This window comes from Gasterosteus aculeatus, chromosome 10 (genome assembly GCF_964276395.1).
Source record: "Gasterosteus aculeatus chromosome 10, fGasAcu3.hap1.1, whole genome shotgun sequence".
NCBI classification, from domain to species: domain Eukaryota; kingdom Metazoa; phylum Chordata; class Actinopteri; order Perciformes; family Gasterosteidae; genus Gasterosteus; species Gasterosteus aculeatus.
The window spans coordinates 15,274,033-15,288,142 of NC_135697.1; the positions used below are offsets into that span (position 1 = coordinate 15,274,033).

The following is a 14,110-nucleotide window of genomic DNA, read 5'->3' on the forward strand; positions in this document are numbered from 1 at the left end:
AAATAAAGTTCCCTCCCCTCTCTGCAGCACGGTGGCGAGTGATGCTCGGCAGTCACCCACACACTTTTACAAAAATACCCCGCTGCGCATCCTTACTCACCATGATTCACTTTCACACCGTACCGACGGGAAAAGTCACCCGGCTACCGAAACAATGTCAAACACAATACAACTCTGCACCCAACGCACACTCAGTGTGGCCCCCTCCTCTTATTGCCAGCAGTAGACGTTAGTCAAGGGTGGAGGGGGTGTGAGGACATGCTGCGTGTGTGTGTGTGTGTGTGTGTGTGGTGGGGGTCTTTGTGAGCGAGCGTGGTAGGAGGAGAAGGGGAGAGGGAGGGAGGGGGGGGGGGACATGGCGTTCTATTTCTCACAGACCAGCAGCTGCTGTGTTTAGTGCAGAGCGAGCGAGAGGAAGAGGGAGGGCTGCGTGGCGTGAGGCGGTGCGTGTGCTCGGTGTTTAGGTGAATCCACAGCCCTCTGGCTCACAGGGATAAAGGAGTCTCTCCCGGGAAGACGCAGAAGAAGCCACGCGAGGACCCCCCCCCTTTTTTTTTCCACCGCTTTTTCTCTGCTGTCCCCATCTGTCCCCTCTCCTCCTCGCTCCATCCCGCGACCAGCCACCGTCGCCTTTCGCCCCCCTCGTCTTTTGTTCCCTGCACCCGTCTGTGTCTCACCCCTCACCCCCCCCCCCCCGGAGAGAGGGAAGGAAGAAGCAGCAGTCCGAGGCATCATCCTCCCCTTCGCTGCACGCCCAGCCGGTAAGCTGAGCCAGCACGCTCTCTCTTCGCTTCTTCTCCTTCTCTTCATCTCATCTCTCGCCTCCATCTGTTTGGTTGTGACGGCGGGACGGGGCCCTGCAGTCCCACCCTGCACCTGATTAAAGGGGGCTGCAGGCAGGCGCTTGCAGGCGCTGGAGGATGGATGTGGGTTAGACTCGAGGCTGGTGGCGGACTGGTGCTTGGTTATAGAGAGTGTGTGTGTGTGGGGGGGGATTGGCTGCGATGTGGAGGACTGGCGTAGGACCAGGATCTCGAGGGACGCAGCCTTGAATCTGGCTCGTCCATATCGAAGTTGTGGGGCCGGTGAACTGGGGGCACTGCAGTGCTTGTGACCGGAGCGGCACCTCGGCACATCTCCTCTGAGTCCCAGCAGGACACGAATCAGGAGAATATGGAGCCCGCTCGTGCCACACAATGCGTGTGTGCATTCGGCGATGGTGACCGAAGCATCACGGCACATGCATCATGCATCGCGTCGACGCGATGGAGGGTTCTGGGAACAATGTGTGCGCGCTGCACGTCAGGCAGGCATATCAGGAATTATTAGCATCGCTACAAAAGGCGTATCACGTCATACAGTGAGGCAGGTGTGTGTGTGCGTGTGTGTGTTTGCCGTGCACAAACAGCCTGCTAAAAACAATATCCCCAGATTGCACCGCTGATCAGAAGGGGTGGGTTCATGCGACTCGAGTGGAAAACAGGGATGGAGGGAGTAAAAAAAGTGAATGGAGGAATGAATGAATGGGGGGGGGGGGCAAGGCTTTTCAGGAGTGTTTTTTTTGTCCCTTCAGAGCGGCACGTTGGAGGTGGCGGCGAGGCGATGCACGTGAGGTTGTGGGACGGAGCTGCAGAGCTGAGAGGCTCTGCAGCTCCTCTTTGTGTGTGCAGGGGAATGTGGGCCCGAGCGATGCCCGGGCACGGAGGGGGTGGACGTACAGTAAGGTGGAGAGAGAAGGCAGGATGAAGTATGTGGGTGTTTGGGTGGGTGGAGGGGCAGACAGGGGAGGTGTGTAATTGAAAGATCTGGTCCCCGCCTATAGCTCTGTAATCTACTGACTGTGGATATAATCCACGTGAGCAGATTAAACGATGATTTACTGCCATGTTGACTTTGATGACTCAGTCATTTGGTTTAGGGGGTCATACGTTTATCTGTCTCTATAATTGCACGTAGTTCTCAATCTCATACATCTTGTCTATATGTATCATTAAAGAGAGAAAATATCTTTAGTGTCTGTCACAGTCATGGACATGAATCAAAATATGCAGATTTCAACCCATTCACCCGTATGAATAAACAACACAGTGCACTGACACAGCTCATGTGTGTGTGTGTGTGTGTGTGTGTGTGTTAATCACTGTGTGTACAGGTTTTTTCTCCCCCCCTCCGTGTCTAAAATGGAACGCTGGCTGCGATGCTATTTACTCGGCTGTTGCTATGACACTCCCTTCGTACGCTTTAAGCGAGCCTTCTCATTGGCCCTGCCGCGATGATGCAAGATTCCCTCATCCCAAATCTTTCCCGAGCGCCCATAGAAACCCGAGCGCGTTTCCTCCTCGCCTCGCGCTCTTTATCTCTACGCCCCCTCATCTCCCCCCCCCCGTCTGTATCTCGCTCTTCTATTCACCGCCGTCGTTAACTCATCAATTTCTCCTCGGCTCCCACTGTTTCTTTTCTCCTGAGCTCCCTCCCATCCGTCTCTAATCAACCGGGTACATTCTGTCACTTCCTCCCCCCCCCCCATCAAAAGATGCTCAGGACAAAACGCTGTTGCCAACGATCGTTGCTGCTGCCTTGCGGAGGATTAGTGGCCTGCGCGTCTCTTTCTCCATTTGAGGGGCAGTGTCTTGTTAGGTTGCCTTAGCGCGTGCCGGGATTATCAGGTTTGACGAGGCGGAAGACACACGAACGGGGGGGGGGGGGGGGTCGAGGTGGTGGATGCTCTCTTCATGTTTCCCTTAATGCACCTGATGCGCCTCCATCCTTTCTCCTCACAACGCGGGCAGACGGTTTCTGCAGCAGCCACACGATGATGATGCGTTCCAGACGCTCCCGCGTGTCGCTCTTTGCAATAGAGGAGAGGGGGGATGTCGGGTCGGAAGGAGTGAGACCGAGGGGTGGGGGGGATTTGTAGCGTCTGTCTTGTTTGCTTCCAGGTTCTTTTTGCGCATTCGAAGCACACAAACCCACGAGGTGAAATGATGTGCGGTGACCTCCAGGGCCCGAGGTCGCACCAGGAACCTCGGCAGCTCTCCGTGAGTTGGGCTCGAGTGACACGCCAAGGACACGGAGGCGCGCGCAGCTACTCCAACGAGTCCAAGAGGGCAGATAGAGAGCCTTTCAAAGGAAGGGTGGCATCAAAATACAGTCAGAGACACACGGCTGCTTCGTTAACCGGAGCGGTGAAGTTAATAATATTAATAGATACACCCTGTACATGATTGGCTGGTGTTTCATAATGACGTCATAAACGAGTGGACGGACAACCGCGTTGCTTCCAATCCTTTGATCAAAATACAACATCATCCGTATGTTTATCCGTGCGGCCAAAGTGATTTCCTCAACAAACCAAAAAACCCACAATCCTCCCTCATTTAATCCCAACACTCGTTTAATCTCGTCGACCCGTCTGTCCAGCTCGCACATCTGTCTTTCAAACATCTGTCACTTGAACTTTCCACCTTGCTGTTGATGATCTTTTTTCTGGGTTGCTTTTGCTGGACTCAGGAGTTCGGATGAGGAGAGCAGCAGCAGCCAGGGGCGAGATCGTTTTGTACTTTGAGATGTGATCCGTCTCCACCTGGTAATCTTGAGGTTTTTTAAACCAGTACTGTCAGAAATCAGGGATTAGCGGAGATGATCCTGTTACAGGGGGGGGGGCAGGGAGGTGTGACGGAGGTTTGCAGGGTGGCGAAGGAGGGTCCTGATGTAGCATGCAGAGGGTTATATATCTACTCAAAAATAATATGTAGTGCATGCAAGATCATTTGTGCCAGTAGGAGGACATTCAGTCGAGCAACATTTTTAGGAATGTACTCTTCCGCTTTGTGGCAGAGATTAAGATCAAAAGATCAATCGCTGTGTCTCTTGTCTGTCTGTTAAATATAAGGCTGACTTATGCTCACTTAAGCATAAAGCAGCTAACCTGGCAGCGTCCAGCCCGCTAACACTTTACTGCTCATCTGTTCGAGAGTAGAGAAAACCAGCTGTGGTTCTAGAGCGGCATGTACGTGCCGATCTGTCTCTTGGCCGGGAACTGTAACTCACTGAAGTCTCTGCCGGTTGCCTGGCAACCTCCTGGTGACCCGAAGGCTTCGACAGACACTAATAAGAATATAACGTCTTGTGAGGTGCTAAAAGATCGGACAAAATGTTTCTTGCTAATTAACCATCCAGCAAACTTCAAACTCACCACTTGGCTTCAAGGTTGCGATTTACGACACGTCTACGAACCTGTTAGAAAATAGATTTAGTAGAAATGTAATTCACGGTGTCAAGGGAGCCGAGATCTGATGCGTCTTTTGATCAGGCTACCTAACCCTCCATGCTATGCGGCACCTGTCCAAACGGTAGAAAAGACTTCTCTTTCCATCGTCCTTGTTAGTCGCGTCCTGCTGGAACTGCTTGAAATGCGTGATATCACATCCAGCCACGGTGGATCCTCTCCCGCCTCTGGGAGTTCGCGTCGAACCAGACGCGACTCGGCTTGTCAGACTCTCTCTTCCCGTGGCAATAAAAGAGGAGATTTCTGGATGTAATCAGATTACCTCACATCTGCTCTCCGAGGACTTCCTATGCTATTGTGGCCTGTTGTCCGTTGATCGGATCAATTGCCGTCCACTAGCGTCAATAAACAACACAAACGCCCGCCCTCTATTTAAGATTAATAACCCCGACTCAATGCGGAGGTGAGGCCGATTTGGGACCGATGGACGGCTGAAGAAAGCAGAGCGGGAGGAGGGGAAGCGAGGCAGTATTGCAATTAGTGCGCAATATGAGATGAGGCAAAATATCTACTTAGCGACGGTATCTAAATAGAGGCTTCAGCTCCGTTAATAACTTCTGCTGAATAATGTAACCGGCTGTTTGGACACTGAGGCTTGAGATGAATACATCAGAGAGGAACCCTTTCATGTGAAGTCGTGGTGTTGGACTACATATCCGTCATCTCTTCAAAACGGCCGCAGGGTGGTGACGGTTGGGTATTAATGGAAGGATGGATAGTTGGGCAGGTCAGGTCGCCTCCCTCCAAGTCCAATGAAAATTTCGCGTGTAGTTTTCCCGTAATGCTGCTGATAGGACGGACAAAACAAACAAACCCCCAAAAACACAAGCTCCCTGACAGGTAAAGGCCTTCGTTAGCCAGGTTTCCTCAGGACTGGGACATCCAGTAGGCCGCGTGTACCTTCAGCGTGAGGGTCCTGACTGATGGGCGATCCGAGTCCGGGAGAAGAGCGTTAGCAGGATTTGACTCTCCAACAGCTCCAGCCAACATTTCTGGATAACGTTACGTTCGCCAAACACATTAATCAGCCCTTCTGCTCAAGCCTTTCGGTTTGTAAAGGGAAAAGAGTCAAATCTTTTGGGAAATACTGCCAGAAAAAGCATAAATATAACCACAAAAACGTCCATGATGCTCGTCCAAGTATGTTTTTCTGTAATCCGAGCAACAAGCAAAAATACTGTCTGATCTCAAAACGATCGTATTGTCCTGAATGTAGTAAATAAAACACTGCTGTATTATTTGGAGATCACCAACTGACCAACCTGCGTTTGTGTAAAATCGAGCATCAATTTGTCTTTGGCATCATTGTAAACTGTTTGTGTTGCAAGAACTGGAAGAAGCAACAAGACACGGAAGGTAGAACTCAGTGAACGCTTCAAAATCATCTTAGTGTGTGTGTGTGTGTGTGTGTTTGTCCACATGTGTGTATGGCAGATCGGTCTTGGGAACATGGGGGGGGTGCTGGCAACCATCGCTGGTGTCCAGTGTTTGATCAGGCTACGCAAACCTTTTCCTTGTTCTGTGCACACAAACAAACGCACACGCTCACTAATTAGTTCAGCTTGAGACGGCGAGGATTCGTCTTCTCTATGTACATCATTATTTTTTACATCAAACAAAAAAAAAAAGAATAGGTATGCAGATCAAAAAAAAAAAACACTGGGCAGAAATAATCCACAAAAAGAGCCAAGATCTCAAACTTTCACTCCAACAAAACGTCCCAAACGCACGTTTCTCTCAGCTCTTCCTCGTCCTGCTTCATCTGCTCTTTTTTCTCGGCGTCACCGTGAGCTCGTACGTTGCGTCGCTGCCAAGTCCCGTCATTCAGAGCTGCCGCTGTTCCGCCAAGCGACAGTGTGATTGAGCGTCGTCCACCTCAAGGACACGCCGTCTCCTGCCGGCGAGCGGCGAGCCGCACGTGATTCCTGGGCCACGCTGGTGTCAGAGGTCGTTCCTTCATCCACTGGTTCTCTGCACTCGTGTGCTGTTGTGTCCTCATTCCACGCGACAATAACAGTACGTAGCACAAACGTAGTGACGCGTTGCCATCTGAGTTGTTCCTCGTTTTCTCTGTTCAAGTAACATCAGCAAAGTCGAAACCTCCCCGGATGAAGGAGTAGGAATTTCGATTTGACTGCTACACAAACCAGTCATATAATTGTGTTAAAAACGAGAACATCGGCTGACGGTGGACAGGTGGACGGACGGAAAAGACGGACTAAGAGACCGAGAGAGTCCAAACTGCCTTCGTGTGATGCTTTATGGAAGTCCATGCTGTCTGTTACACAAACACAGACACACAAATGTTCAGCTGTCTCCACAAGAGTGATTGTGCGTTCCCTCAATGTGTGCACCTCACTGTGTGTCCACGTCTGATCGCATTCTTCTTCATTCTCACATTCTTCAACATATATGTAGCATGTCCAGTAATGGCTGCATGCGCAAAGTCCTCACAGGCCTTTCATTGGCAGTATAACACTACATTGACTCCCATTGACTCCCATTGTCTCCCATTGACTCCCATTGACTCCCATTGACTCCTCACTCGCGACTCTTGACCAGCCCCTCGGGCCGAGAGGGGACGCCAGTGACAACATGCATCGCCGCTATACTCTTCACCCACAGGCACAGTGTTTTGTGCGTTCTGTGAGTATTTTGGACATTGTTGCTACGTGAGACAAACACACACACACACACACACACACACACACACACCCACACACACGCACGGAGCTCTGACCCACATAAAGCAGTGTGCAAGCAGTCCATCAGGGACAAAGAGTGTGTGGCTGTGCAGACGTAAATCGCTTCTGTCTTTGTTTACAGATAGCAGGGGGTCAGGGAAGGACAAGGAAAGGGGGGCGCAACAATAGCCGCGGCAGTAACACAACACACACACACACACACACGTCACGAGCCCCCGAGTGAGTGCGCGTAGACCTCTAAGAGCCTGCAGCGATTCCCTTGGTAGCAGCTAATTGGCATCCCACATCACAAATAAGGATACAAGCGCTTGGTGTGCATCTATCCCTCCTCTGACAGCAGAAGCTCTGAGAGGAAACTTTGTTAAAAAAACAAACTCAAAGCTGAATTCTCTCGTGGTGATATTCAAATATTAATGTCTGCATTGACTAGAAGGCCTATATTCATCTCGGTGGTGGCGAAAGGAAAGAAAACAGCATCGAAACGTGAATTTTACAACATGTTATCGCTCAAGCTGGACCCTCTGACAAACAGCAAATAGCTAATACACATAAAGCATATAAACCTTCATAATATCTACATAATGGAGACATTAGAGCGCAGTTTCTATCCACCTCTGGGCAAATAAGCCTTAAAATCCATGAGTTGCTGCCCCACTTCTTTATTTCAACTGAAAAAACAATCAATTTGAAGCTTGTGAAAGCAGTGAAAATGGATTTAAGTACCAGCTTCAACATCCTCTCTCTCTCTCTCTCTCTCTCTCTCTGACATGCTTCTGTCTCCCACTACATCCACCCCCTTTTTCTTTGTTAGCCTCGCAGCACAGAATCACAATGCTAATTTGCAATCGCCTTTCATGAGGCACTGTGCACGGCTCTGGACTCAGCCTGTGTGTGTGTGTGTGTGTGTGTGTGTGTGTGTGTGTGTGTGTGTGTGTGTGTGTGAGGGAGGGAGAAAGGGAGTGCGAGAGAAGGGGGAGGGGTGATGCTGAGGAACCTTCCATTTTCCTCTCTTTTTTGCACTTTGGCGCTTCATCCATTGCTCTGACGATCTCCCCTTTTACTCTCCTTCGCTCTTCAGGGAGGGACGACGGCTTTTATAATTGTATATGAGTGTGCGTGTGCGTGTGTGTGTGTGTGTGTGTGTGTGTGTGCAGGCCCGAGGCCAATCGGCTGTAGCTTTCCATCGGCGGTCAATCTTCACCGATGGTCTAGCTGTGTGTGACACTGCCACCTCCCATTAGCTCCTCTCCTCCCCTCTTTGTCTGTCCTCTCCTCCCCTTGTCCTCTCCTATCTTGTCCTGTCTTTTTATGTCGTCTTACTTCCCTTTCCGACTTACCCTTTATTTCCCTCGCCATCAACCTCCTCTTCTCCCTCACGTGCCCCTTTGCTCTCCTTTATTTTTCTTTTCTACTCGTCTTTACTTTGCTCTCCTTCCCTTTCATTCCTCTCCTGTTTTTTTACAAAATAAAACAAAATAAAAAGTTAGTTCTACAAATAAAACCACAGAGGACGTTACGTTGACTCACTATGACTCACGTGACAAAATGTCAATATCAAAGTTTAAATATGACTCCCATCAACGACATTGAGTTGCATCTCAATCGCGCACGCCGTACAGAAAGTACCAGGATGCGTTTAAACAGCAGTGCTGAGAATGCAAACGAGTGGCAGGAAGCTCTGATGTAAAATCAAAGCACTCAACTAATTAACGGAATAGAAAAAGGTGATCCATCAAACTGTGCAGTCAGGGCCCTCCAGCAGGAGTACAATTATATGTCTGCCGTCGATCTGATCCCAAAACCCCAATAACATCCACGACAAACAGCTGCTGGCCTCCCGTTCATGATGCACTGCACCTCAGACAAGCTCCTCCCTGTGAGAGGCCGTGAGACTTCATTGCATGAACGAAGCCCAGAGAGACGTAGTTTACCTGAACTCCACGCGTGTGGACATCTTCAGGTCTTCACCTCCCTCGGACTCAGCATCCTGTGCACCACTTGACCTTTGGCCTTTCGCTGAGATGAGAGACACATGAGCATAAGGCAATTTACTTTAAGGGAACACAAAGAGGAAATAAAGATCTCTACTTGAGGTGAAAGACGTGTAATCACAGGAGTGGATGCTTTGGTTTACAGCCCCTTGGAGGAGGAGAGTGTGGTCTATCCATCCATCGCTCCAGCCAATCCGCCTGATTGCCAACACTCGGCGGTACCCGACTGTGTTGCCATGCGAATAAGAGGCTGTGTTTCCCTGGCAACTATTCTTCAAAGGCCTGCACACACTCTCTCTCCTGATGAGATTCGATGATGCAACGACAGCAGCGCTTGTGTTAATAGTTACACCAGTATCAGACGGCACCGGAGCCGTGAGATCAGCATCATCGAGATAAGCTCAATGAGCTTGATCTATTATCAAAATGTAAAAGCGGGAGAGAAAGAAACGGCTTCTTATATGCGGTTTAGAAAGGTTATAGCATCAGTAGGACACCGAAAAATTATCATTTTTAATAATTACAATAGCGGGAAAGACTACATGTGATATAAAACGATCCCTCAAATCTGCAGGTCTTCTGAATGTTTGTTTCCTTGTTTAATTGTTTTCATCACCAAAAAGACCAAACTACTGTTTGGTTTTTACCCTTCCTCTGTCTCTTTGCTTCTCTGTGCCGATCCTTCTAAAAAAACTTAAAACTCATTCATTGTTGCCTTTTGCAACACAACGTTCCTGTACACGTTGTGGAGTTTTATGCTGATTTCCCGTTGTCTCCCCCTCCACCTGTCCGTCTCTCTGCCAGGTGGTGGCTGCTGCTGATGCTGTAACCACTGTGAGGAGCCGACAAGCCCTGGTTGATGCAGTGAAGTGTTCCAGCGGGACAAACACAAGCGAAGGTAGGAATGGAAAATGAGGCCTGGGAAAAAAATGACATAAAAAAAGGAACGGCAGCTGAAAAAGAAGCACACGGCGGAGAAACCACCAGGTGGAGGCGTCGGAGGGCGGAGGGATGGACGGGCGGTTAGAGAGGAGAGATGGGAGGTTTAGCTTGTCCGTTTGGATCAGAAGGACACGCAGACGGAGGGGGGGGGGGGGTGCTGGTGGGACTGTCGGGGGGGTTAATACTGGTCGCACCACGCTGGCGAGGCCCCTCGGCCCGCAAGGGGAGGAACCTTTTCAATGGGAGCTGAGTAAAAGGCGGCGAGGCCTCTGGCGCCTTTCGGGCTTCCAGTCCGGACCGGGTTTTTCCTTTCAGCCGCGGCTCCATTTAAGAACCCGTTTGGGGTCCTGCATGCCCGGACTGCAGATGAGAGCAGTGTGCCGGTTGCATAAAGACGAGCACGTTGCTTCCGCATTCACGCCGGCTGACTGCCGAACGCCGTGTGCCAGAAGAGAAACCCGAACCAGTGGGCACCAAACACACTTCTTAATCCACAGGATCCACGTCCTGATGCACGAGAAATAAAGAATGCGTAACGCAGGTTGTGGACGCCGGTTAAAGAGGGAACGTGTGTTTGCCGTTTGGGTTGGTTGGCGCCGCCGGGGGGGGGAGAACAGGGGGGGGAACCGGCGAGACTGGATGCCAGCGGGACGTAGATGTGGCGTGACAGGACGGGCGCGGAGGAGAAAAGATGCCGACGCACAAGGGCGATACAGCCAGAAGGGGGGAGAGAGGGGGAGAGAGTGGGAGAGGGGGGAGGGGGGGGGGTGCGAATAACAAATCTTATTCTCTTAATACCAACAACTTCACTCCATCTACAAACAGCCTGAAACAAAAGAGCAGCATCACACGCACACACAGCAGACGGAGGAATAGAACCGCAGGCCTTTAAATAGACGGCTGAAAAAGAGAAGCGTGAAGTGGACGGAGATGCACAGAGGCAGCGGAAGAGCGGCCGAGAGCAGAAAGGTCGCATCGGCCTCCACCGAGAGCCGAGTGGCAACCAGCGCCGCTGACCTGGGACCTGGGAGCTGATAACAGCGACGACCCCACAGAGCGGCGAGCAGAAAGGGGGGAACAGGAAGTCACGCAAACAGGCAGACAGAGAGGGACGTCGGTCACAGAGGGTAAGGAGAGCGAGGCCGTGCGATGGCGCCTTGACTTCCAGGCGTTGTTTTTTAAAGGTTTTAGTGCATTCTCGCGCTGAGGATCGGTGCGTCGGGTCGCCGGCGTCGGCAACAAGCCTCGGAGAGCAGCTCGATGCTCTTCTTTCCTTTTTTTTTTTTTGTGTTCTGCTGAGACGTGCGGGAGGATATCACCAGGACAACCGTATCCTGGCAACCGTCAGCCGAGAGGCTGCGCTCAGGATGGACCACACGCTGCTCCGGACTCAGTGTGTGGGTGTGTGTACGTTAGTGTGGCCGCTTTAACTCTAACACACACACACACACACACACACACACAGTTACATGTCAGCGAGCTTTCTTTTCTTCGTGCGAGGTTTCGATTTGAATCTCAGCCTGATTTTTCTTTTAAATCGGTTATTTAAATATTCACAGTCCAGCGTGCATCGTGGAGCAGGTGGTCTTCACACATGTGGATTCGGCAGAGGAAGTGAAACTTTGCTTTTATGAGCTTTTCTACTGTAAGATGTTCACAAGAGTGACATTTACGAGGGAAACCTGAGACTTCACGTTCTACATGGGTTTAACGTGGAAGGGCCATCCATTACTTTATAAGATCAGTTTTTAAAACAGGAAACCTACTTAAAGAACACGGATTACACTCCACTGAACTGTGGGTTTTGTGGTTAGATCCTAGTAGTAAGCATGGATACTAGTCCTGTTCTGAATAAAGATACTCAGGAGAACAATATGCATCTCATGCTGGGTGCAGGAGGACCATTTCATCTCTGTTGGTTAAAGAAATTCAATCAAATCTTTTTTTGGTGAATGTTGAGAAGACACGCTTAGTATTCAGTGGTAATACAAATGTATTCAGAAGGATTCCATTAATGATGCATCCACCTTATAAATTACACATCAAAAACATGGGCTGCTTTTCCTTTTTTAAACGCCAGCTTCGGCCTCTTGCTTCCAAAATACGTAATGAGTTTACGCTGCGTGGGCCACGCGGGTGGACGAGGAGGTGAGCGGGGTGCAATCGCCATGTTCTTTGTTTCCTAGAACCCCCGTCATGTGTCGTCTCGTCTCGATCCTGCCCGCGAACGGACAAGCGCGTGTCTCCCGCCCGTCTGACCCAACGCGGGATCTAATAAAGCGTGCATCATTGCTCTCATGAAGTCCTGGCATCTGGCGCTTGGGTACAAAGTATGAAGAGCTCGTCATAAAGTATCCATATAGGCTGCTGTACTTGAGGGGCATTAGGAGAAAGTAGTCTGCACAGAGGAGGCTTTTATTAGGTTACTGTAGTGTAACCGGATTAAAACCACTGCTCAGCTTTAGTGACTCCAGATGAGTGAGCTTAATGATTGACTACTGGACCCCCCCCCCCCCCCCCCCCCTCTAAATGAATACAGCCGCGTATAGGATGTGATCAATGTCATCTGTAGCTCGAATGTGTGACTTCTCTCTAAGGCAGAGGAAGAGGAGGGATGAGAAGGGGTGATTAGATGAGTGTAGATGGGTAACAAGCTGTGCTTTCTTGGGCATTTTGTTGTGAACAGCGGTTGCGGGTTGCCAGGTCCTGCGTACTCTATGCATTTTGTTGTAAACAGTGGTGCGGGTTGCCAGGTCCTGCGTACTCTATGCATTTTGTTGTGAACAGCGGTGCGGGTTGCCAGGTCCTGCGTACTTTATGCATTTTGTTGTGAACAGCGGTGCGGGTTGCCAGGTCCTGCGTACTCTATGCATTTTGTTGTGAACAGCGGTGCGGGTTGCCAGGTCCTGCGTACTTTATGCATTTTGTTGTGAACAGCGGTGCGGGTTGCCAGGTCCTGCGTACTCTATGCATTTTGTTATGAACGGCGGTGCGGGTTGCCAGGTCCTGCGTACTCTATGCATTTTGTTGTGAACAGCGGGTGAGGGTTGCCAGTCCTGCGTACTCTATGCATTTTGTTGTAAACGGTGGTGCGGGTTGCCAGGTCCTGCGTACTCTATGCATTTTGTTGTAAACGGTGGTGCGGGTTGCCAGGTCCTGCGTACTCTATGCATTTTGTTGTGAACGGTGGTGCGGGTTGCCAGGTCCTGCGTACTCTATGCATTTTGTTGTTTCCTCCCGTGCAGGTCGCCAGCCATGGGGAACCTCATTAAGGTCCTTGGCAAGGATTTAGAGAACTGTCCACATTTTTTCCTGGACTTTGAAAGTAAGTGAGCGCCGGGGCTGTGTGCACGTGTCTGTGTGCCTGAAATGTGCGTGCACGTGTGTGCAGCAGAGGTGTGCAGTGGGTGGTAGTCGAGGGGGGGGGGGGGGGGGGGGGGTCACGGGAGGTGTATTTGGATGTGTGATGGAGTGTTGTTGTGGGTGTAGTTTGTGATTATCAGATGCTCTCTAGTCCCACTCTCAGTCTCTGTTCTTTCTTCTTAAACAATACTGTCCTCAATAAAAACGGTTATATATAAATATATTCTGACATTTATACAGTTTATCCAGATTTGGACTCTTTTTGAAGGATTAGATTTATGTCATCAACAAAATCTCTCACAAATTGAAAAAAATAAATGGTGACATAAATTTATTTAATAATGCATTTGAAACATGCTTATTGTGTGTTATTATCACCTACAGCAGTTCATAATAACGAATATTCATAAAGTAATAAAAAAGGCCAAAGTAAATTGTCATAATATTTGCTTTGTCTAAATAAATGCAACAGCAACACAAAAAACATTTTAAGTAAACGACGGGTTCAATGAATCCTATTCTTTTTAGTTTTTAATTTATTCATTTTTATTCACGGGACGATTTGCTCACTCAAAGAAATGTCACCCCAAATATCTTAAAATATGTGTCATTAAACGAGGAAGAACTCATTTTTCATCATAGCTATGTTTTCACATAAACATGTGAACATCTCTCCTCCGTGTCCCATCCACACAGGGACCCCGGCACCAAATCAGCTGTAGCTGTAATCAATACCAGGAGTGGGATTAAAGCAGCTCTGTGTCCACGTTGCCGTGCTTCACCCGGGACATACTTCCACCACGCCATTCCACCGCCCCCCC

The 14,110-nt window shown here is 49.8% G+C and overlaps 1 protein-coding gene across 2 annotated transcripts in view; it reads left to right on the forward strand.

Annotated features, from left to right (window-relative positions):
• The first annotated feature begins 252 nt into the window (after positions 1-252).
• The window catches only part of fam49al (family with sequence similarity 49 member A, like), a 23,518-nt gene continuing 9,660 nt past the window's right edge, over positions 253-14,110 (forward strand). Inside the window, exons 1-3 of one of the 2 annotated variants that reach the window (XM_040189562.2) lie at positions 253-761; positions 9,789-9,882; positions 13,172-13,251. In XM_040189562.2, coding sequence (XP_040045496.1) covers positions 13,182-13,251 — 70 coding nt within the window. In that variant the 5' untranslated portion in view covers positions 253-761; positions 9,789-9,882; positions 13,172-13,181. Of the gene's footprint in view, positions 762-6,915; positions 6,935-9,788; positions 9,883-13,171; positions 13,252-14,110 lie in introns of those variants that run through there. The other variant, XM_078080947.1, reaches the window with a different exon arrangement.